The sequence below is a fragment of the Neoarius graeffei genome, chromosome 1 (genome assembly GCF_027579695.1).
Source record: "Neoarius graeffei isolate fNeoGra1 chromosome 1, fNeoGra1.pri, whole genome shotgun sequence".
In the NCBI taxonomy this organism is placed as follows: Eukaryota; Metazoa; Chordata; class Actinopteri; order Siluriformes; family Ariidae; genus Neoarius; species Neoarius graeffei.
Genome location: NC_083569.1, coordinates 77269879 through 77292943, shown reverse-complemented (window position 1 = coordinate 77292943; position 23065 = coordinate 77269879). Strand labels below are relative to the sequence as shown.

Below are 23065 nucleotides of genomic sequence, written 5' to 3'. Positions count from 1 at the left end.
ACTGTAAGTGTCCAGAGCGTCTTCCAAGTGTGACTTTCGACTGTCCGTATGGGGCCGTCCTCCACAGGAGCAATGTGATAAGACTCCAACCAGAAGTAGGGCAGCATGATGGATCAGGCAGGTCCGAGGAGCAGAAGAGGTCAGCATCTCGGTCTCAAGATCAACATGTAACTCAGAGGGACAGACAGAGTGATGGGGAGAGAGAGAAAACACAGGTTGTTGGGTATGCCCAATGTCACCTAAAGAGTAAGAACAGGATACATTTTGCACTGAGTGCAAGCAGGGACTCTGGCTAAACTAACTATGACAGCATAACTAAAAGGGGAGAGCCAGAAGGTAACACAGGCATGAGGGAGCCCCAGGACATAAAGCAGCTATACTGTCTACCACGGGCGATTGCTCTAAGACAACGAGGGAGGCTCAGCCTCCTCTAAAAATGACAAACATCGTGTAGGATGAATTGCGCTAGGCTTATGTTATAGCCGACCTTATAACATTGCTATTTCAGATCCAGAATCATAGAAATATATGTGCTCAACCTAACTACAGTGCGAAATCATTCCATTATAACTTTCCCCAGTTGCGTGTGCGTGTGCGTGAGTTTTTCCCCCTCGTGACAGCGCGATGCAGCCCAGCCTCAGTGGACTTCAATGTCATTTGGGAGCTATGCGCTTTTCAATATCAAAATGCAAGACGATTATTGGACAAGGGCGGCACGGTGGTGTAGTGGTTAGCGCTGTCGCCTCACAGCAAGAAGGTCCTGGGTTCGAGCCCCAGGGCCGGTGAGGGCCTTTCTGTGTGGAGTTTGCATGTTCTCCCCGTGTCTGCGTGGGTTTCCTCCGGGTGCTCCGGTTTCCCCCACAGTCCAAAGACATGCAGGTTAGGTTAACTGGTGACTCTAAATTGACCGTAGGTGTGAATGTGAGTGTGAATGGTTGTCTGTGTCTATGTGTCAGCCCTGTGATGACCTGGCGACTTGTCCAGGGTGTACCCCGCCTTTCGCCCGTAGTCAGCTGGGATAGGCTCCAGCTTGCCTGCGACCCTGTAGAAGGATAAAGCGGCTAGAGATAATGAGATGAGATGAGATGAGATGAGATTATTGGACAAATATTGCGAAAACGCCTGCCTACGGACTCCCACGGACTCCCAGCCTCAGTGGACTTCAATGGCATTTGGGAGCTATGCGCTTTTCAATCTCAAAATGCAAGATGATTATTGGACAAATACTGCGAAAATGCCCGCCCACGGACTCCGAGCCTCACAGTGGGAGGGACATGGCAAAGCTTTCCGTGAGGAGACTGGTGATTGGTGAAAGCGGCCGGATATTTTCTTTGATTGACAGCTAGTTTCAAATATAGACAGGCAGCGGTGAATCTCAGTTCAGTCCCATGCGGATTCGCAAGTGCTGTGGTGTACTGTAAGAGATCAGCTTACATTTCGATTTCATTCATTACATACAGTTTCTACCAGCTTTTTTAGTTTGTATATATTTTCATTGTAAATAAAGTTTAAATATAGTGTTATCAAGTTTGCTATCTTAGTTCCAGAAATGTCGTTTATTTGAATGACTGAACTTGAACTTGAGGGGGCTAGTCAGCTAGCAAGAAAGCTGCGCACGGATGCCAAGCATTGCTGATTTAATTTTGGCGAAGCCATTTGCCAGTCTTCCTTTCGAGGAAAAAATTAAAATTAAAGAGCAGGGTAGACCAACGCCTCAAATTGACTTGGTGAAAAAGGTAGGGAATAATACTCGTTCCTTTCAGCTCTCCTGGTACGAGAAAGTGAATTGGCTAACAGCAAGTGACCCACATCAACAACAGTAAATAGGCTACTTTAGTAATATGTCATGGATGGACCAAAAATATAGAATTTATTTAAAATGTTTATGCTGAGTATATTATATTGGAATATATATTTTTCTGGATATGAATTAAACACAGCTACAATTTGGAAAACATTTTTAAACAAAAACACAGCCGAGAACATTTCACACTACAGACCTGGATTAAAAGTGAAGGGTTATCAAAATTGTCAATAAAACATTTCTCAGTCAAAATAAGTAAAATATAGGGAAAGTGTCATTGAATGAAATGTGTGGCACCCAGCTCTATGTCTGGCTCCCCAAGGTCAGTGCTTGTGCCTATTCCAGAACACTCTGCTGTTACTGCTGAGGTTCCTGACAAAGAGCTGCTTTCAATAATGATAAATTTTTAAACAACATGCCACAATTTTAAAATATAAAATGTTAAAATATACCCCCCCACACACACCACCATCATGTATATCGGACAGTAGGCTAATGGGCCAAAAGAACCTGTTATTTCACAGTTTGTGACCCTGCCAACAATCAGCCAGATCAGAGGCAAGAGTATGGGCAAAATTGATGTGTCTTTTCTTTTAAAATCTGGAAATATCATAACCGACCAGCCTCCCCTGTTTGAAAGACTACCAGCCGCCACTGCTGTCTACAAACTCGAGTGAGCAAGTAAGTGAGGGACTGACAGCATCCATACATCCCATAACATAAAAGCAAGAGACAAAAAGTGTCAAGAGTAATATGATATATGAATAAGAAGATGGCAAGCATTCAAATAAACATTTAAAACGTGTCAAGTATATCGCCAATATTTTGCTGCATGATAGCCCTAATTGTAATTAATCTAATTTGTTTAGATAATAAATATAGCTTCCAGCTTCATTATTTGGCAGCTTATAGAAATACAGTGGCAGAAAGCATGAAGCATGCCGGGGCGAGTCGACTGTCTCTGCTGTTGAGAGACACAGCAAGTTACTAGACAGTGCCATGAAAAAAAATCTGTTTTATTTAAATCATGCTCTGACAGTTAATTGGGCACAAATTTTAATATAGCCACAAGACACTAAACAGGGTCATGAAACTGTAAAGTGTGTAGTGTGTGAGAGATATAGGCGATATTTTAACATTTTTAATTTGCTAAATAATAATAAATAAAATACTGTTAATGTTTTAGTAAAGTTAAAAAAAAGATTTAAAGAATGTTTGACCTAGCACTCATGCGCTGTGTTTGCAGCTCAAGTTAGTGTAGCTAATAATTTAATTATTCCTCGACAATAAGCATTACAAAAGCAATAAGCATAAGCGATACAAAACAAAAGCAATAAAAAATATCAGAGACACTGCTTATATTGTCAACATAGAAGACAAGCATCTCAGAACAAACATGTCAAACCTTGAGGATGACTGGAAAACCACGTCAAGTTCCTGTATGCCAAGGACAGGAACCTGAGGCTACAGTGGACATAAGATCACCAACACTGCAGAGTTAAAGATTGGAAACAGTCACCTACTGTACTAGTGCATCTCAAAAAATTAGAATACCATGAAAAAGTTCCTTTTTTTCATAATTTAATTCAAAAAGGTAAACTTTCATATATTCTATATTCATTACATGTAAAGTGAAATATTTAAAGCCTTTTTTGTTTTAATTTTGATGATTATGGCTTATAGCTCATGAAAATCAGAAATCCAGTATCTCAAATTATTAGAATATTCCCTAAGATCAATCAAAAAAGGATTTACAATACAGAAATATCCAACTTCTGAAAAGTATATTCATTTATACACTCAATACTTGGTTGGGGCTCCTTTACCATGAATTACTGGATCAATGCGGTGTAGCATGGAGGTGATCAGTCTGTGGCACTGCTGAGGTTTTACTGAAGCCCAGGGTGCTTTGATAGTGGCCTTCAGCGTATCTGTATTTTTGAGTCAGGTGTTTCTCATCTTCCTCTTGACAATACACCATAGATTCTCTATGGGGTTCAGGTCAGGCAAGTTGGCTGGCCAATCAAACACATTTGGTAGTAGTTTTGGCACTGTGGGTAGGTGCTAAGTCCTAATGGAAAAGGAAATCAGCATCTCCAAAAAGCTCGTCAGCAGATGGAAGCATGAAGTACTCTAAAATCTCCTGGTAGATGGTGTAATGGAAATTTCTAATAAACACTTCAGAATGCTTAGGAGTCATCTTTTCAGTTATTTATTATAGTAGATCATATAAAGATATATAAAATAGGAAAGGAAAGAGAAGAATAGAAGAAGACACCACTTCTGATGATGCCAAGAGTACGCGCACTCTGAGTTGTGTTTTAGTGGCTGCTATCTATTATACTCTAAAGGCATTCGCTTACTGCTTGCATCTTCACGTGATTGGCTCAAGATTTTCTATGAAGCTTTGTTAAAGCATGCACCTGGCATGCTCTGGTATATGCAGGCGGATGCATAGTTATGAGAACTCAGGCACCCTGCTTATCACCACCGAGGTCAGGAAAGGTGGTTACATCATGAGAAGATGCAAGCAGGACGAACTCAAGCACCCTGCTCATTACCACCAAGGCCACATAACAGTGATTAGAACATTGGAAAAAAACATCTCTTCTCAGTAACTAAGCCACTTTAGCTCAACATACAGAAACACAGAGAATAATAATGTTCGTCCATTAATTTTCCTTCACATTTCCCCCCTTATTATCCTATAGGATAATAATTGCTAAAAGGAAAGAAAGGAACTGTACACAGTTTCAGTGATAAGAGTTCTCAGAGAGATTCGACTTAACACGTCATTGAGTGTACAGGGATAATGCTAAGGCTGTTTTTTAAAAGACATAGACATCTTAAGTTAATGCTAGCAAGCTATATACATAGATCAGGAAACAATAGAACAGGAAACAACCACAAATGAAAATGTTTTAAGTTAGGGCTAATTTCATGTCAACTGTGCTGATGTCATCGAACGGTGGGTTGTGGTCTTCGTGTGGGTTGTGGTCTTCGTGTGGGTTTTGGAGGCCAGTCAGGCAAGTCGTCTGAGTCTATTTTTACCATCTGGTAACCAATATTTGTCAGCTGCCTCTGAAACACAGACATACAACATTGACAGAAAACAGGGAGCAAACATAGCATCACAATCACTAAGCCCAGGACCGGTATGGTGGATAGAATCAGAGTCTTCCATCCACTGAACTAACATGATCAGCTGTCTTCAACTCCTCCATGTTCATCTGCTCGTAATTGTCCAGCAACCTTGCGCATCTTGTTCAGTGCCTCAGTGATGTTACCGAGTTAACCCTTGCCCTTCTTGACGTGTATTGGTGCTCAGAGGGCGGGTATGCCCTATCAGCCCTCGTCCCACCTCACCAGGAATTGGAGGAAACTCGAAAACCTAAGACTTGTCTATCGGCTAGACACTGAAATACTCTTCCCTATTGAGAGTGCGTGCGTGATTGATGTGATACTCGCACTGTTCCATGTAGTGATGCCTTTCTTCCTCACGAGCTTTAGTCAGCGTCTGGTCACTTAGGCCTTCCTCCTCCTCCTGCTCAGCCGGTTCAGGAACCCTCCTGCAGTGGCTAGCGTGGATCCACGTCACTCTGCCTGTGACCTTCACTGCCGTTGGGGTTGCGAGCAGGACCTGGAATGGGCTATTCCACCGTGGCTTGTTCCACTTGGTTCATCGGAAGTCCTTCACCACGATCCAATCCCCTGGTTGTAGATCATGCAGAGGTCCCTCAGCGGGTTTGGGAAGTGCTTCTTTACCTGTTTGTGGATATATTTCAAAGCAGAGGACAACGTTGCACAGTAATTCAACATTGCATCATCACACAGTCTGCTGTTCGGCAGTGTTCCTTGGGCTGGCCCTATTCCTATGTTGGGTACTCGTCCAAACTGAATTTCGAATGGGCTTAACCCATGTTTAGGCCTAGTTTGCATCCTCATTTGTGAGTACTACAGGGAGGACCTTTGTCCATCCTAGCTCTGTTTCTGCACAAACTTTGCTTAGTTTATTTTTAAGGGACCCATTTTCCCTCTCTACTGCTCCTGCACTGGCAGGATGATAGGCACAATGTTGTTTCAGGTCTATCCCTAGGAATGCTCCTATTTTCTTTAGGGCTGCATTAACAAAGGGTGTTCCATTGTCACTTGAGATTTTGCTAGGTATACCCCACCTAGGAATTACATCTCTCAGGAGTGCTTTGACTACTGCCTCTGAGTCTTGTTTAGCTGTGGGGAATACTTCAACCCATTTTGAAAACATCAACTATTACCAGGCAACACCCTTTCCCTTCACTAGGTGTCAGTTCAATAAAGTCCATTTGGAGGTGATCAAATGGTTTGTCTGGTATTGGGTGTGCTGCTTGAGTTAGTCTGATACCTTGACCTGCATTATGTTGTGCACATATCAAGCATTGCTTGCAATAATTTCGCAGCATAATTTGAAAACCCCTTTGTGAACCATCTCTTTGTTACTTCTGCTACCATCACCCCTTTTGACACATGGGTGAGCCCATGTGTCAATTTTGCATAGAAAGGGAACATGTATTTTGGTAGACAGGGACGGCCCGAGGGACAAACCCAGACTGAGTTTGCAAGGATACAGCCTGCCTGTTTCCAGACTTATCTCTCGTCCTGGGTGGCAGTGCTCTGAAGGTCCGCTAGCTGTAAACAAGGGGTAGAAACCTGAGGAAAGGCAAGGTTAGAGGGTGGACTGGAAGCCGAGGCTGCACACTTAGCTGCCGCGTCCACCCTGGCATTCCCTTGAGACACAAGATTAGTATTGTTAGTATGAGCAGCACACTTACACACAGCAATGGCTCTAGGGAGTAGAACAGCATCCAACAACTCAGAGACCAGTTTATGATGTGCAATGGGAGATCCTGTGCTAGTGAGAAATTTTCTATGTTTCCAAATGCATACCTACTGTCCGTAAAAATATTGACAGATTGCCCTGCCGCCAATTTGCATGCCTCAATGAGGGCACAGAGCTCTGCAGCCTGCACCGACAGGTTCGAGGGCAGACGTGACGCCTTGAGGACCTTGTGATCTGAGACTATGGCAAAACCTACTTTGTTCTTTCCCGTCTCTGGGTCTCTGGAGGCTGAACCATCCACATAGAGGATCATGTCTGGATTTTCTAAAGGGTCGCTCTTTAAGTCTGCCCTGGGGGAACAAAAATCGTTAGTGAGAGCAACACAGTCATGTGGTTCTCCATTGTCCTCTGTAGGGAGAAGAGAGGCAGAATTCAGAACAGAACAACGTTTCACAATGATGCTAGGCATATCAAGTATGACAGTGTTATACTTCAACCATCTCTGTGCTGACAAATGTGACGTATTTTCTCCAACAGAAGCAGGGAGACAGCATGTGGGACCAAAAGGGTGAGGTTAGAGTACCCCACAATATTTCTGGAAGGAGTTACCGCCTTTTCAGCTGCAGCAACTGCACACAGGCAAACAGGAAGTCCAGCCGCCACTGGATCCAGCCTGCTGGAGAAGTAGGCTACAGTTCTCAATCTATCCCCGTGTTTCTGCAAAAGAACAGAGGTCATAAACCCTTCTTTTCATCTACAGTTTGAACAAATGGTTTATTGGGGTCAGGCAGTCCCAGCATGGGTGTGGTCTGCAGGGCGCCTTTTAGGGACGTCAGGCGCGCGCGGAACAGCCGCAGCATTGACTGCTTGCAGATCTTGGACAAACCTCCACTCATCGGGCTGGGACGGTTTTCTTGCCTTCTTAACTGGAAAAAATAGGAGTGCGCACTGGAGAGTCCTGGCAAGGGACAATTACATCTGCCTTCAGCAACGAACGGTTTTATACCTGCGATTGCTTCTGGTTTGAGTGGGTATTGGATCTGTTTAGGACTGAAATCTGATTTGGGGGTGATCACCACTGGTTCAGCATTCTTTATTAGGCCTACATCATGTTTACCCTTCGCCCAAACAGAATTTGGAACTCCCACCAATTTGGGGTGCACCTCTGCTGGAGTTATGCCTGTGGAAACAGAGACAAACAGGCCACTATGGCCAGGGTCCCCAGGACCCTGGTCATCAGTGGCTAATATTACACTGCGCTTAACATGCACACACATAGCCTAACTTTGCTTGTAGACCCCAAGCCTTTGACAAAACAACACACTAGGGTCCTCTGTTCAGGACCATTCATTGTCATTGGCTGCACACTTCTTGACCCACTTCCCCACGTCTTTCCAATGGGCGGCTCGCAGTTTTGCTAATGAGACATGGGGTATAGAATTAATGATGTCAAAGAAATCATGTTGGCAGCAGTCAACCTCAGAGTCCTCTGTCATGAGGCCATGTATAACATGTTTGAGAACACTGCGAAGAGCATTGATGCAGCTGTTTGGACAACGAGTAAAATGGACCTGCACAGCACAATAATGTTTAGACCAATATGTAGTTTTGAGGGTCAATCTTTCACGTGTGTGGGGGTCTGCAAACCAAGCCTTTTCAAACTCTACATCTTGCCCTTGGTGAACATGTGCTGTGCAATGCAAATCTTCCTCTTTCATATAATCTGTGTCAGCTGATGAGGTGTTCAAGCGTGCGAGCTGTACAAGGTGTTTTGGAGTTTGTGTGAGTTGATCTGAGCAGAGCCGCCAGACATACACATACAGGGGGCTTCCAAACCCATACTGCACACCGCACATTTCACTTACTTCAATAGTTAGCCCATCTGGAGTGGACATGAGATTTACTCCTAATTTGCACATTAAATCACGTGCTAACAAATTTACTGGACATGTATGTGAGATGAGAAATGAGTGGGATGTAACTATTCCTCCCTCGCTTTCACATGGGAGGTTGACTGAGAAAGTTTCGGTTACAGGTTGTCCTGAGATGCCCACTGTCTGAATAGAATTTGAGCTGAGCGGTGGGTCTACTGGAAGTACCCCATGTTGTATCACTGAGTGTCCTGCTCCAGAATCTACTAAAAAGGTTAACACATACCCACATACAGTGAGGGGAATACAAGGGAGTTTAGAGAAGGGAGTAGTTGTGTATTTTAACAAACTTAATGCAACTTCAGGTGTATCTATTTGGACTGGCGTTTCTGTGTAGTCTTGCTGTTGCATGCAGGTGCTGCTACTAATGTGTTTAACGTTATGTGAATGCTCCTGTCTATGTGTATGTGTATCATCAGGTGTGTGTGTTACCTCCCCTGTTCTCTGTGCAGGGCCCATTCCCGGAGTCTGCCCGTCAGTCTGCTTTGCTGTACTCCTCACAGGGCTTCTGCCTGTTACTGTGGAGACAATCTCGAGCCATGTGTCCCTTACGATTGCAGTTGTAGCAGGTTACGCCTTTTATCCAGGACGAGTCACTCCAGGTCGTCCTGTCTCAGCCCCTACCTTGACGTCTTCCTCTAGGTCCAGGCTGAGCAGTCTGGAGAAGAGTGAGAGTGGTGGCGTGTAGGTCTTGGTCTCTTTGTGCCGACTTTGTCTTCTCCTTCTCTTTCAGCAGCTTTTCTGCATGCACAGCGTACTGCTCGATCTTGGTGAGTCTCAGGAGTGCCCTCCACTGCAGCCAGGTTCATGGGCCTGGTCAGGCCACTGTGTTTTTTTTCTCCTGCGCGGCGGTGAGACGGGCGAGAAACGCTGACACCCCTTCTCCATCTTCTTGCTTACACATACTGATCTTAGTCATGTCTATGTTCAAAGGAAAAGCACTGTCCAGACGAGCACAGAAAGCAGTGATGGTATCTCTATACTCACTATTGCCAGCCGCACTCCAGTCTGGTGTAGTCATTCGCTGGTCAGCTTCCGGCCACTCTTTGGAAACTTTGTTCCAATCTATACCCATCTTGATCATGAGTAGGCGGCGAAGCTCATGGGTGGTTGGTCGGAATTCTCTGCAAAATATCAACAGCTCATTACCAAATCTCTTTCCTCCTACCTCTCTCACATTGGGAAGAGAAGCCATGCTTTCCTTCATGTCAGCTGTCGTCCAGGGTCTGTGGACTAAAAGCATGCCATCAGCTCCAGTCACTTACACCATTGGAAGATGAAGAACTTCAGACTTTAGGTTATGGCCTTGTGGACCCACTGGTGAGCATGTGGTCAGGTTCAGGAGGGTGTCTTTTCCATCGCCATATGCAAGACCGGATCTCGTATGTGACGGAGAAGCGCTGAGAGGCGCTGATGCTGGAGGCGGCTGGTAGGCTGGGAGAGATTCCAGAGGCCCAGGTGGGGGTTTTTTTGGCTTTTTTTTTTACTTCTCCCCCTTTCAGTGGGTGAAGCACTTGTGGGAGTGATGCTCCGCCTTGCTGAGGAGGCAGTGTGTGTCGGGGTGGTGGGGCAGACTCCAGGTCAGGGTCCATCTGAAATTTCAAACACTGAGAAGAGGGTGAGAGCCCTGCCTGTCGTTTCTCTCTTTTGTACTCTCTCTTAAGTGTTTCTTCTTTCCATGCAGAAAACGCCCTCCAGTCCCCTAAGCACTTAACATTATCTGCAGGCTCTTCTTTTCCTTCTGTTTCAACTTTTCTTCTAACTGTCCTATCTGCCTGGGACTAAAACTGCCCTTTTCAGGGAATCCTAAGTCCTTTACCCATATGTCAAACTGTGCCAAGTAATCCTCGCCATACGAGGTTTTCATAAACTGGATGTTTGGGTTGTCATAGGAACACCCAATTCTTATTATAGCACATGTAGCTTCACACTTACTTGCTTTTTCTTTTCTTTCCCTAACTTACTGTTTCTGTTCCTCATTGTACACTGTTATATCAATAGGTTATGACAACAATGGCTGAGTTTTTATTAGGATCACAAGAAGAGCAAGTTGGACTATGTCCAAAAATGCGACACAATAATCCTTTAGGTATGTTCTTATTAGTAAACAATTTATCTGACATTTGCCTTAAATTAAAGCAGGTATCATTTATCACAACAACCTCAGAGACAACTCGCGCATGTGTACAAAATCTGTTTCTCTGTTTCAGAATTTGGAGGAGGACAGTACTCTGTTAATTCATCAATATTTTGCGTGCACACTGGTGTGTCTTTGCGTTTTCGTGATCGAACCTCTCTATCCCATTCCCCAGATGGGCCAGTTGTTCACACAGAACAAAGGGAGCAAGATTCAATTCCCACGAATCGCTGAACGTGAATCCGTCGAAACACGCACCCGTACTTCCCCTCCTCAAGTAGGCGAGCGATTACCCAGTCGTCATTTAGGCGGATAATTCTCTTACACAACCCAATAAACTACTCGCAGTTTATTGACTCAAAATTGTGTTTATCCATTGTCTGCAAACATATTGATGGTACCACAGCTTAGCAGTCCTCCTGGGCTCGGACAAACTTCTGTCCGTCTCTTATATCAGTCTTCCTCGACTGGGACAATCTCTGTCCATCTCTTATATCATTCTTCATTGACTAGGACAAATCTCTGTCCGTCTCTTATATCATTTTTTAAATACTGTTTCCACTAATTTCTTTACACAAGAATGCAAAGTTATCACTTACTGGTTCGGTGAGCCCTGATGGCCTGGTCTCTCGTCTGAGTTCTTAGCTCCGCACCGTAGCCTTGGGAGTGTTCCATCGTCCGAGGATCAGACGCATAGGGCACACCCAGGGACGCCAAATTGTAATGGAAATTTCTAATAAACACTTCAGAATGCTTAGGAGTCATCTTTTCAGTTATTTATTATAGTAGATCATATAAAGATATATAAAATAGGAAAGGAAAGAGAAGAATAGAAGAAGACACCACTTCTGATGATGCCGAGAGTATGCGCGCTCTGAGTTGTGTTTTAGTGGCTGCTATCTATTATACTCTAAAGGCATTCGCTTACTGCTTGCATCTTCATGTGATTGCCTCAAGATTTTCTATGAAGCTTTGTTAAAGCGTGCACCTGGCATGCTCTGGTATGTGCAGGAGGATGTGTAGTTATGAGAACTCAGGCACCCTGCTTATCACCACCGAGGTCAGGAAAGGTGGTTACATCATGAGAAGATGCAAGCAGGACGAACTCAAGCACCCTGCTCATTACCACCAAGGCCACAGAACAGCGATTACAACATTGGAAAAAAACATCTCTTTTCAGTAACTAATGCTGCTTTTCCACTACAAACATGGCTGAGTTGGGCTGAGCCGTGCCGTGCTGAGTTGGGCTGAGTCGAGCTGAGTGGGGCTGTTGGAGTTGCATTTCGACTACAACCGCGCTGAACCGTGCTGGCTGGAAGTGGGTGGACACATTGGGTGGAGTTAGCGAAAGTGGGTGGATGTCACGTGATGTCGTTAGGCGGCACAAACAGTGACATCAGTGATCTTTTAAGCGGTAGTCTCACGACCCAGATAGTAAACAATAAACATGGAGGACATGGAGTCGTTAGTGTTGCTGGTCTTGGTGCTGTGGCTTGTTGTCACCGACAACGCCAACAGATACTGGCAAGAGTGTATAGATGAGGTGAGGCGCATAAGGCTTCAGAAATTCTCGTAATTTGTAATTCTTCTCCTTCCGGGTTTACGGTGTTTACAGATCCCAGCGTGCTCGCGGGGCGTGTGGGCATGTGAGGACACTCCTCCTCACCAATCAGTGCACAGGGGAGTGTCTCCTCACGCCCCTAGCCCCACCCGGCTCAGTTTGGCTCGCTTCACCCCCACTCCAAAACCGTGCAAGTTTTGGGTGCTAAGCAGGGCTGAAGCGAGCTGAGTCGTGCTGTTCTGAGGTAGTCGAAACGCGAGCCGTGTCGGGCTGAAGTGAGCTGAAAAAGGGTAGTGGAAAAGGGCCATAAGCCACTTTAGCTCAACATACAGAAACACGTATACAGAAAAATGTACTTTCATCTGAAAAGAGGACTTGGGACCACTGAGCAACAGTCCATTTCTTTCTCTCCTTAGCCCAGATAAGACACTTCTGACATTGTCTCTGGCTCAGGAGTAGCTTGATATTAGGAATGCGAAAGTTGTATCCCCTTTCTTGAAGATGTCTGTTCGTGATGGGTCTTGATACACTGTCACCTGCCTCAGTCCACTCCTTGTGAAGCTCTCCCAAGTTCTTGAATCAACTTTTCTTGACAATCCTCTCAAGACTGCGGCCATCCCTGTTGCTTGTGCACCTTTTCCAACCACCCTTTTCAGCAATGACCTTTTGTGGCTTACCCTCCTTGTGGAGGGCATCAGTGATCATCTTCTGGACAACAGTCAAGTCAGCAGTCTTCCCCATGATTGTGGTTGTGTGTACTGAACTAGACCAAGAGATACACTGTGTTCATACTGTTTTACTCAAACTCAAAATTAAATATTCTAATATTTTGAGATGGGTTTTTTTATGTTTTTGTACTGTATGCCATACTGATTAAAATAAAAATAGAAAAATGCTTGAAACATTTTAGTTTATTTGTAATGAGTCTATAATATATAACATTTTCACTTTCTTAAATGGAAAATATTGAACTTTTTCACAATATTCTAATTTTTTGAGATGCACTAGTATATGACTCACTGGTATCAGGTGCGACATGCAGATGGTAGGGTGAAAATTTGGTGTCAACATGAATTCATGGCACAAACCTGCACTATCTTAACCGTTCAGGCTGCTGCTTATGGTGTAATGGTGTGGGAAATGTTTTCTTGGTACACACTGGTACCCATTAGGCCCTTTTATATGTGACCCAATTGTGTCAGCATGGACCAGAATCTCAAAGGAATGTTTCCAACACCTTGTAAAATCCCTACCATGAAGAATTCAGACTGTGCTAAGATTAAGGGGGGGGGGGGCCTGTACCCAGTGTTATTATGGTACTCTGACAGTGTCTTGCAAAAGTATTCATCCCCTGTGGTGTTTGCTCTGTTTTGTCGCATTACAAGCTGGAATTAAAATGGATTTTTGGGGGGTGAGCACCATTTAATTTACACAACACACCTACCACTTTAAAGGTGAAAATTGTTGTTTTATTGTGACACAAACAATATTTAAGATGAAAAAATAGAAATCTGGAGTGCACAGAGGTATTCATCCCCCAAAGTCAATACTTTGTAGAGCCACCTTTTGCTGAAATTACAGCTGCAAGTCTCTTGGGGTATGTCTCTATTAGCTTAGCTCATCTAGCCACTGGGATTTTTGCCCATTCCTCAAGGCAAAACTGCTCCAACTCCTTCAAGTTAGATGGGTTGTGTTGGTGTCCAGCAATCTTCAAGTTATGCCACAGATTCTCAATTGGATTAAAGTCTGGGCTTTGATTAGGCCATTCCAAGACATTTAAATGTTTACCTTTAAACCACTCCAGTGCAACTTTAGCAGTATGTTTAGGGCCATTGTCCTGCTGGAGCATGAACCTTCATCCCAGTCTCAAACCTCTGGCTGACTCAAACAGGTTTTCCTCCAGAATTGCCCTGTGTTTAGTGCCATCTATCTTTCCTTCAGTCCTGACCAGCTTTCCTGTCCCTGCAGGTTTAAAATATCCCCACAACATGATGCTGCCGCCACCATGCTTCACTGTAGGAATGGTGTTCTCAGGGTGATGGGAACTGTTGGATTTGTGCCACACATGGCATTTCCCATAATGACCAAAAAGTTCCATTTTAGTCTTATATGATCAGAGAATCTTTTTCCATGTGTTTGGGGAATCTGCCACATGGTATTGGGCAAACTCCAAACTCTTTTTTTTTTCTTAATTTTTTCTTGAAGCAATGGCTTTTTTCTGGCCACTCTTCCATAAAGCCCCACTCTGTGGAGTGTACAGCTTAACTCTTTACCCCTGAATGACGACATATGATGACCCCATGTATATCCCATAATGATGATATATGATGCCTTGTCTAAAACCTTGTCTTTAGACTTTTTTTCTTGTAAATATGTTCTAAGGGTGAACAGTATATACATATACAAGGGTGGCTGTAGCAACTGCTTTAAGGGGTAAAGAGTTAAAGTGGTCCTATGGACAGGTACTCCCATCTCCACTGTGGATCTTTGCAGCTCCTTCAGTGTTATGTTTGGTGTCTTTGTTGCATCTCTGATTAATGCCGTCCTTGCCCGGTCTGTGAGTTTTGGTGGGCGGCCTTCTCTTGTCAGGTTTGTAGTGGTGTCATATTCTTTCCATTTTGCTAGAATGGATTTAATGGTGCTCCCTGGGATATGCAAAGTTTGGGATTTTTTTTTATAACCCAACCCTGATCTATACTTCACAACTTTGTCTCTGACCTGTTTGGAGTGCTCCTTGGTTTTGATGTTGTTTGTTTAGTAGTGTTGCAGAGTCAGGGTCCTTCCAGAACAGGTTGATTTATACAGACATCATGTGACAGATCATGTGACACTTTGATTGCATGCAGGTGGATCTTAATCAACTAATTATGTGACTTATGAAGTGAATTGGTTGGACCAGCTCTTATTTAGAGGTTTCATACAAAAGGGGGTGAATACCTATGCACACTCCAGATTTCTGTTTTTTCATCTTAATTATTGTTTGTGTCACAATAAAAAAAAAACCAACTTGCACCTTTAAAGTGGTAGGCATGTTGTGTAAATCAAGTGGTGCTAACCCTCCAAAAATCCATTTTAATTCCAGCTTGGAATGCGACAAAACAGGACAAGCACCAAGGGGGATGAATACTTTTGCAAGACACTGTAATTAAGAAACCAGTTAGTGTATGTGATTAACGTCATGCAGTTATTTGTTGTATGGTGTATTATTTAGGAACTACTATGAATTGTTCAGTAACTTCAGTAAAACTAACAGGAACCATAGTGCTATTATGTCTCATCTCATCTCATTATCTGTAGCCGCTTTATCCTGTTCTACAGGGTTGCAGGCAAGCTGGAGCCTATCCCAGCTGATTACGGGCGAAAGGCAGGGTACACCCTGGACAAGTCGCCAGGTCATCACAGGGCTGACACACAGACACCCATTCACACTCACTTTAGAGTCACCAGTTAACCTAACCTGCATGTCTTTGGACTGTGGGGGAAACCGGAGCACCCGGAGGAAACCCACACGGACGGACATGGGGAGAACATGAAAACTCCGCACAGAAAGGCCCTCGCCGGCCATGGGGCTCGAACCCGGACCTTCTTGCTGTGAGGTGACAGCGCTAACCACTACACCACCGTGCCACCAGTGCTCATCTCATCTCATTATCTCTAGCCGCTTTATCCTTCTACAGGGTCGCAGGCAAGCTGGAGCCTATCCCAGCTGACTACGGGCGAAAGGCGGGGTACACCCTGGACAAGTCGCCAGGTCATCACAGGGCTGGCACAGACACAGACAACCATTCACACTCACATTCACACCTACGGTCAATTTAGAGTCACCAGTTAACCTAACCTGCATGTCTTTGGACTGTGGGGGAAACCGGAGCACCCGGAGGAAACCCACACGGACATGGGGAGAACATGAAAACTCCGCACAGAAAGGCCCTCGTCGGCCATGGGGCTCGAACCCGGACCTTCTTGCTGTGAGGTGACAGCGCTAACCACTACACCACCGTGCCACCAGTGCTATTATGTAAATAATAAAATTTCCAACAGGCACTTATTGGAACAGCTTTGTTCACTAGCTGAATTTGAAAGGAGCATATAGGGCCATATTCTTGCTGTAGATTTAATGTGTGGTTTTTTTTCCACTGAAGGAGATAGCACTTTAATTATATCGAGGACATAAGCAATGTTTCTGATTTTTTTTATTGCTTATGTTTTGTTTATTTCTTTTTAATGGGTATTGTCGAAGCATTATTAAATTATTAACTACACTTTCTTGAGCTGCAAATATAGCAGATGAGTGCTAGGTCATCTTATTCTTTAAATGTTTTCTCTACAGGAGAGTGCATTGATTTTACTAAAACATTAGCAATATTTTATTTGACAATTCAAACAAGGGAAGTATGATAATGGAGCCCACATCCCTCAAACACTACACGCTTTACAGTTTCATGATTCTGTCTCATGGCCATATTAAATTGTGTGCGCAATTAACTGTCAGAGCATTTTAATTTAAATAATACAAATATTTTTCAAGGCCTGTCTAGTAACTTGCTGCGTCTCTCAAGAGCAGAGACAGTACACTCACCCCTAACATACTTCATGCTTTCTGCCACTGTACTTCTATAAGCTGCCAAATAATGATTCTAGAAGCCATACTTTTAAATTTAGACATAATTTGCAGTGATTAATCTAAAAGTTGTAATAATTACAATGAGGGCTATCATTGGAACCTGATGTGGTCTTCCGGTCATCCTCAAGGTTTGACATGTTTATTCTGAGATGCCTCTCTGCTCACCATGGTTGTAAAGAGTGTTTTTTAGCTCATCTGGCCAACAGGTGATGAGCTTATGCCATCATGTGTTGTCCATAGTTCATCCAGCGTCATCTACATTTCACGAAAATCGCTTCTTCTCTCTCAATTCTCCACCAATTTTTATTCTTTTTGGCAGGAAGGTGGGTCTGCCTGGGGTGCATGTAGCTTCTACCCAAATTTGCATAATTGCAATTAATAATGAAGATATGGAGTAATTAAGCCCTGACGATCAGTTTCCACACAAATCACTTCTTCTCCCTCAATTTTGATTCTTTCTGGCATGAAGATAGGGGTACCTAGGGTGCATATAACTTCTACCCAGATTTGCTTAATTACAATTATTAATGAAGTTATGGGCTAATTAAGCCTTAATGATCAGTTCAACAAAAATCGCTTCTTCTTGGTCAATTCCTCACCGTTTTGGATTCTTTCTGGCAAATAAGTCGGTATTCCTAGGGTGTATCTATATAGTGTATATAGCTTGCAACATTTATTGCACAAGGTGGCCCACTTTAGATCGTTCCTTCTGAACTAAACGGGGCCAGAGTGAGCTACACCATCATTGACAGTCTTGTTTGAGTTACCTTCGCCTTCCTGTCGACCACTCGAACCAGTCTAGCCATTCCCCTCTGACCTCTAGAGATTGTTGTGCATGAAATTTCCAGGAGATCAGAAGTTTCTGAAATAGTCAAACCAGCCCATCTGGTACGAACACTCATGTTATGGCCAAAGTCATGAAGATCACATTTTCCCCATTCTGATGTTTGATGTAAATGTTAACTGAAGCTCTTGAGATGTATCTGCATGATTTTTTTTGCATTGTGCTGCTGCTACATGACTGGATAATTGGATAACTGCATGAATGAGTAGGTGTACAGGTGGCTTGTGAGTATATAAAAATCAAACATGGGATTTTAAATATCTGAAAGTGGATTTGTTTGCTTTCATACTTAAAGATTATGCAATTTTTGCTCATACTTGAATCATAAAATTCATTCTGATTGCCCTAGATTTTACACTGTGCGAATACATCTGGTACAATTCATCATCCAGTTGTCAGGCCCTTAATGATTAATCAAGCATGTTAGCATAATAAAGAGAACACTCAGTTCTGCAGTGTTGTGGTCCAGATCTGAGGAACATTTATTGAACTGAATGCATTTAAATATCAGATTTGCCCTCAATTATCCCTGGCTTTGGCACGCACCCTTAAATTCTTGGCCATGAATAATATGCAGAGTGGGATGACAAAAAAATCCCAGAGCAGCAGAAGAAAATAATTTTGAATCATGTTATCTCATTCATCAAGAGAAATAAGACGCTTGTGTCTTGTGCTGAAGACCTTATTTAAATCTCCACGCACCAACTAATGCAGCACTTAATTATCTGCCTTTGTCAGGGTGTGTATATCTTTGTCTTTTTCTGCCTGGTATGAAATTATAGCTTAATTACAATGACACTTAGAGGAAACCTGGACAAGTCGTTCACATGGCATGCTTTTATAGTTGATCCAAAAACCAGAAATACACAATTATAGTGATTGTTCAGAATTTTCAGCCGATACATTTTCTTTTCAAGGTTACTTTTTTTTTCGAGTACAGGGTGAGAAGAATAGACATAATATCTGTCAGTGAGGATCTCATGCTGTCACTCTGTCCTATGCTATCGTCATCTCACACACACACACTGCAACTCAGAGAAGATGAATTAGGAGAGACAACTGTGTGTCTCAATCTGCCTCTGAACTTACATGAGGAAATGATTAATTTGGCAGTTAAACTCTTAGTAAAACAGTTAGACAAATGAGTTTTTCACGCATGAGTTTCAATAAAATGTAAATCCGGCAACAAGTCTTCACTGAATAAAGGAGTTTATCAAAGAAATGTGACAAAAGAAAGAAAAAGCAGGAACTGAAGCCAGGTTGTTGTTTTAGCAGTCTGTGTATCAAGACATGCAATTTCACAGTCAAGATACATTCACTGGCCAATTTAGTAGGAATACCTGTACCTCTGCTCATTTGTGCAAGTATCCAATCAGCCAATCATGTGGCAGCAGTGCAAGACAGGTCAAGAGCTTCAGTTAATGTTCACATCACCTGGTCTTTGTCTGATCTTCTTTCCGTGAGCCTGTTCCCACTGTAGTCTCAGATTCCTGCTGCTGTTGCAGCCCACTCACTTCAAGGTTTGATGTGTTGTGCGTTATGAGATGCTTTTCTGTTCACCACAGCTGTAAAGAGTGGTTATTTGATTTAGCATAGTCATTGTCTGAAATACTCAAACCAACACATCTGGCACCAACAACCATGCCACAGTCAAAGTCAGTGAGATCACATGTAGACTCAAGGTTCTGTATAGTACAATGCTTTTTTAGCTCATCCAGCCATAGGCCAGATGTGCTTATGCGATCACGCATCATCCATCATCGTCCGTCCACAATTTACTAAAATCGCTACTCCTCCTACAGGATTGATTGGATTTAGATCAAACTCACGTACAATGTTCCCCAGGTGGGTGTGCATAAAATGTGTCAAGATGGTGGTGCCCCCTGTCATATTTACAATTTTATGGGCATCTGAAATTTTGGGGTTATTCGTCACATTAAACACTACTCTTCGTAAACTGATGGGATGTTTTCACTGAAGCTCACCCAGAAGACTCTAAAGACATTCCAACATGAATTGTTCATCAGGTGGTGCCACCTACCATGGATACGGCTACACAGGGGTCATGTGCAGTTTCACAAAAATCGCTACTCCTCCCACAGGATTGATCAGATTTCAAACTCGCACACAACAACAGTGGCCGGTATGAGCTACAGCCTCATTGAGGCTATTTTTTTGCTCAATACAATTGTAAAGAGTGATTATTTGGGTTACTTTAAACTTAAGTGAGTTTGACCAGTCTCCCTTAACCTCTGGTGGCCTAATGGTTTAGCTCATTGAATAAGCTCAGTGAGCTCTGGGTTACCGATTAGAAGGTCAGGGGTTCAAGCACCATCTGTGCCAAGCTGTCACTGTTGGGCCCTTGAGTAAGGCTTAACCCTTCACCCTCTCTACTCCAGGGGTGTTCTGACCCCATCTTTCTAACAAGCTGGGATATGTGAAAAAAATCATTTTACTGTGCTGTAATGTATATGTGACAAAGACTTCTTCTCATCAGCAAGCTGTTTCTTGCCACTCACTGCCTGAGGCTTGAAAGATTGAAAATCCCAGGAGATCAGCAGTAAAATAACAATTAAAATAGTTAAAGCAGCTCATCTGGCATCAATGCCCATGCCAAGTTACTGAGATCACATTTTTCCCCATTCTGATGTTTGATGTGATGATTAACTGAAGCTCTTGACCTGTATTTACATGATTTGCTTTGCACTATTGCCACATGATTGGCTGAAAAAAACAGTGGTACAGATCCTTCTATTAAAGTGGCCAGTGAGTGTAAACAGCTGAGTTAAGGAACGAATTAAAATGGTGGATTGAACAAGGGACTGAAGTTGTCATCATCATATGGCAAATCTGACATCTCGGGGTCTTAACTAAAATCTCTATTGTAGGAGTCACAGGATCTGCCTGTCACCCCTCTCAGATAAGCATCACCATAGTTATGAGGCAAAAATAAAAAAGCTGAATTTAGAAATGGCTTCTGGATGTTGAAGTCAGCAATTAGAGCAGAATGAGAAGAAAGTGGTGAAATGTTGGTCAGTTCAATCCCTCGTTAGTTCCACAATGATTCTGATGAATTTAGAGGGTGAAGGCATTGTACAAGAAAAAAAGAACACTGAGAATTCAGTATTCCCACAGCAGGCATGTTGAGCTCCAACACTAGGCCAGGGAGCAGGAACATCAAATCAGAGGTACATTACAGCCTGCACACATGACAAAATGGACCAAGTGGGAAACTCGTTTTAGCATTTTAGGGCTATTAAATTCACCAAGAGCACTCCATGGTCACAAGCAACAAAAACAAGCTACAGATTACCAACAGATCAAGTTTCCATGGAAAGAGGGAAGATAGATAAAGATAATGGCCTGCATGGACAGACGGAGAGGAAAAAGAAGAGATGGGGATATTTGGGATGAGACGACAGCAAAATGTCTCCTCCGTCAAGGACGTAAACTCCAATTAGAGGTTGTAACTGTGGCGGCATGAGGCGTAAAGTATGGATTAGGACAGTGTAAAGAATTTAATTTGTTGCCAGACTATGCCACCCTGGGAATTTCACCCAGGGAAATATTTGGGATATGATAACCCCCAAAAGAAACACAAAAAGGGCACTTAGGTTCGTTAGCAAGTGAGACAGACTGCAGTTCAAAAATACAAAAAAATACAAAATTTTGTTATTAACAAGTTAATTTTTGTTTTAAAAAGAATAAAATATCACTCGCTCTGGGACAATCAAAGGAAAACCAATCAGGGCTGACACTCATGATGCCAGACTGTGCAAATAAAAAGGGGAATCCCAGGAACACCACACAAAGCAACTAAATAGGAAGCAAAAACCACCCAATGTGCAAAACACAACACAAGGAACACCATCACCAGGACATCAATCCACCACCGTAGACTCATCACCTGAATGGGGGGGGACCAGAGAGCAACAGGTTAGAAATAAAAGCAAAACTATTTAATAACAAAGAAAACAAGGAATGTACCAATAAACAAACAAACATAAATAACAAAGGAACAGAATAACTAAATCACCACGCTGTTCTCTCACACACGCGTACACACACACAGATAAAACGTGGCTTGACTTAATTAAAAAGACAGTGTTACTGAGCCACAGCTTCGCCTGGGGAGCACCGGCAAGCCACGGAAGCAACTGGCCTGCTGAATAGTCAGCGTCAGGCAAGGCAACCAGAAGCCAAGTCATCCGTGGCAAGGCCGTGCATGCCCGACGCAAGACAAAGTGAAGCAGCGCAACGCGGTGCAAAGTAACGCAAAGCAAAATAACGCAGAGCAAAACAGCTCAAGGCAAAACAGCAGTGGTTTCTCGCAGGGTTGCTGGCTTTACGCTGCTGCTAGACTACCTTTACCCTGCAATACAAAACAAATACAAACATAAGCAACTTACAATGGGTGGAGGAGGAAGCTAAAGCCACCGCACTACATACCGGTCAGGCAGTCCAGAACAACACAGCGTGGAGCGGAGGGAGCGACGCTACACGAGAGCTACCTGTAAACAAACACACACGTTGCTGCACGTGCAACGCCACAACAAAGGACGCATGAAAATAGCACACTTACCAGCAGCGAACAGTGAGAGGCATAAGGAGCGGTGAGAAGCATGCAGCCAGCAGCAACACCCAAGCGAGCTTCTATGACACAAAAATGACTAAAATGAGCACTGAATAGACAACAGAGGAGAGAAGGCAGTTGCTGCCAACAGCCTACCTGTCTCCACACGAAAGCGGAAGTAGAAGATGCCGGGATGTGACGTAACCCAGCCTCTGGCAAGCGAGAGGCAGACAGGTGCTCTCTGCTCACCTTTATGCAGCATTCTCATGCAGCGATTGGCTGGGATCGGAACCCAGCTGAACATCACTAGGACAAATCACTGCATACTGCCACAGAACCATTATCCGAGGCTGTGTGCTGTGGGAAAACATACAGAAATTACATGGTGAAATCTTTGTGTTCACCAACACAGAGATCCAAGTAGCAGACTAAAGCAAGTTCCTGATAAAATTATGATCAGCTCTATCGACACATAACCATTAGTGCAGGAAACCTTACAGTTGAACGTCCAGTAAACACAATGTACTTGCCAAATTGTTTTATTACATGCACACCAATGCCTATTTTGAATTTCTTTTGTGATATGTATCTGTCTGTACTGGTTTTGATTTTTTTTTTTTTACTTATATGAACTACAAGTATGACTGAGTTCCAGTACCATAATTTGATGGAAATGCGTTATTTGTAATAAAATCCTACTAATATCAATTTATTTTTGCTAAAAATGCCACAGATTATCTAAAATATCAGGCCCTAATTCTCCCAGTATAGATCC

General features: G+C 43.3%; 1 protein-coding gene and 1 long non-coding RNA gene across 3 annotated transcripts; both read right to left on the bottom strand.

The window, feature by feature from the left end:
• Positions 1 to 997: 997 nt before the first annotated feature.
• On the bottom strand, positions 998 to 22447 carry LOC132892108 (uncharacterized). Its single transcript, XR_009655405.1, has 4 exons — positions 22300 to 22447; positions 22167 to 22228; positions 3631 to 7337; positions 998 to 3294 (listed from the first exon to the last, which is right to left on the bottom strand). It is a non-coding gene; the product is annotated as an uncharacterized LOC132892108 (long non-coding RNA).
• On the bottom strand, positions 4001 to 13600 carry LOC132892023 (uncharacterized). Of its 2 annotated transcripts, none has more exons than XM_060930435.1 (2): positions 9817 to 13600; positions 4001 to 9675 (listed from the first exon to the last, which is right to left on the bottom strand). In XM_060930435.1, exon 2 carries the CDS (start codon positions 9008 to 9010, stop codon positions 7958 to 7960), a length of 1053 nt encoding a protein of 350 aa, XP_060786418.1. In that variant the 5' UTR covers positions 9011 to 9675; positions 9817 to 13600; the 3' UTR covers positions 4001 to 7957. The 2 variants fall into 2 exon arrangements, with proteins under 2 accessions (XP_060786418.1, XP_060786334.1); XM_060930351.1 differs by having other exon boundaries at positions 4001 to 9784; positions 9870 to 13600.
• Positions 22448 to 23065: the final 618 nt, after the last annotated feature.

Excerpts from the sequence above, each read along its gene's own strand:
- LOC132892023 (XM_060930435.1), bottom strand. The coding sequence starts at position 9,010 with ATGGGCCCTGCACAGAGAACAGGGGAGGTAACACACACACCTGATGAT.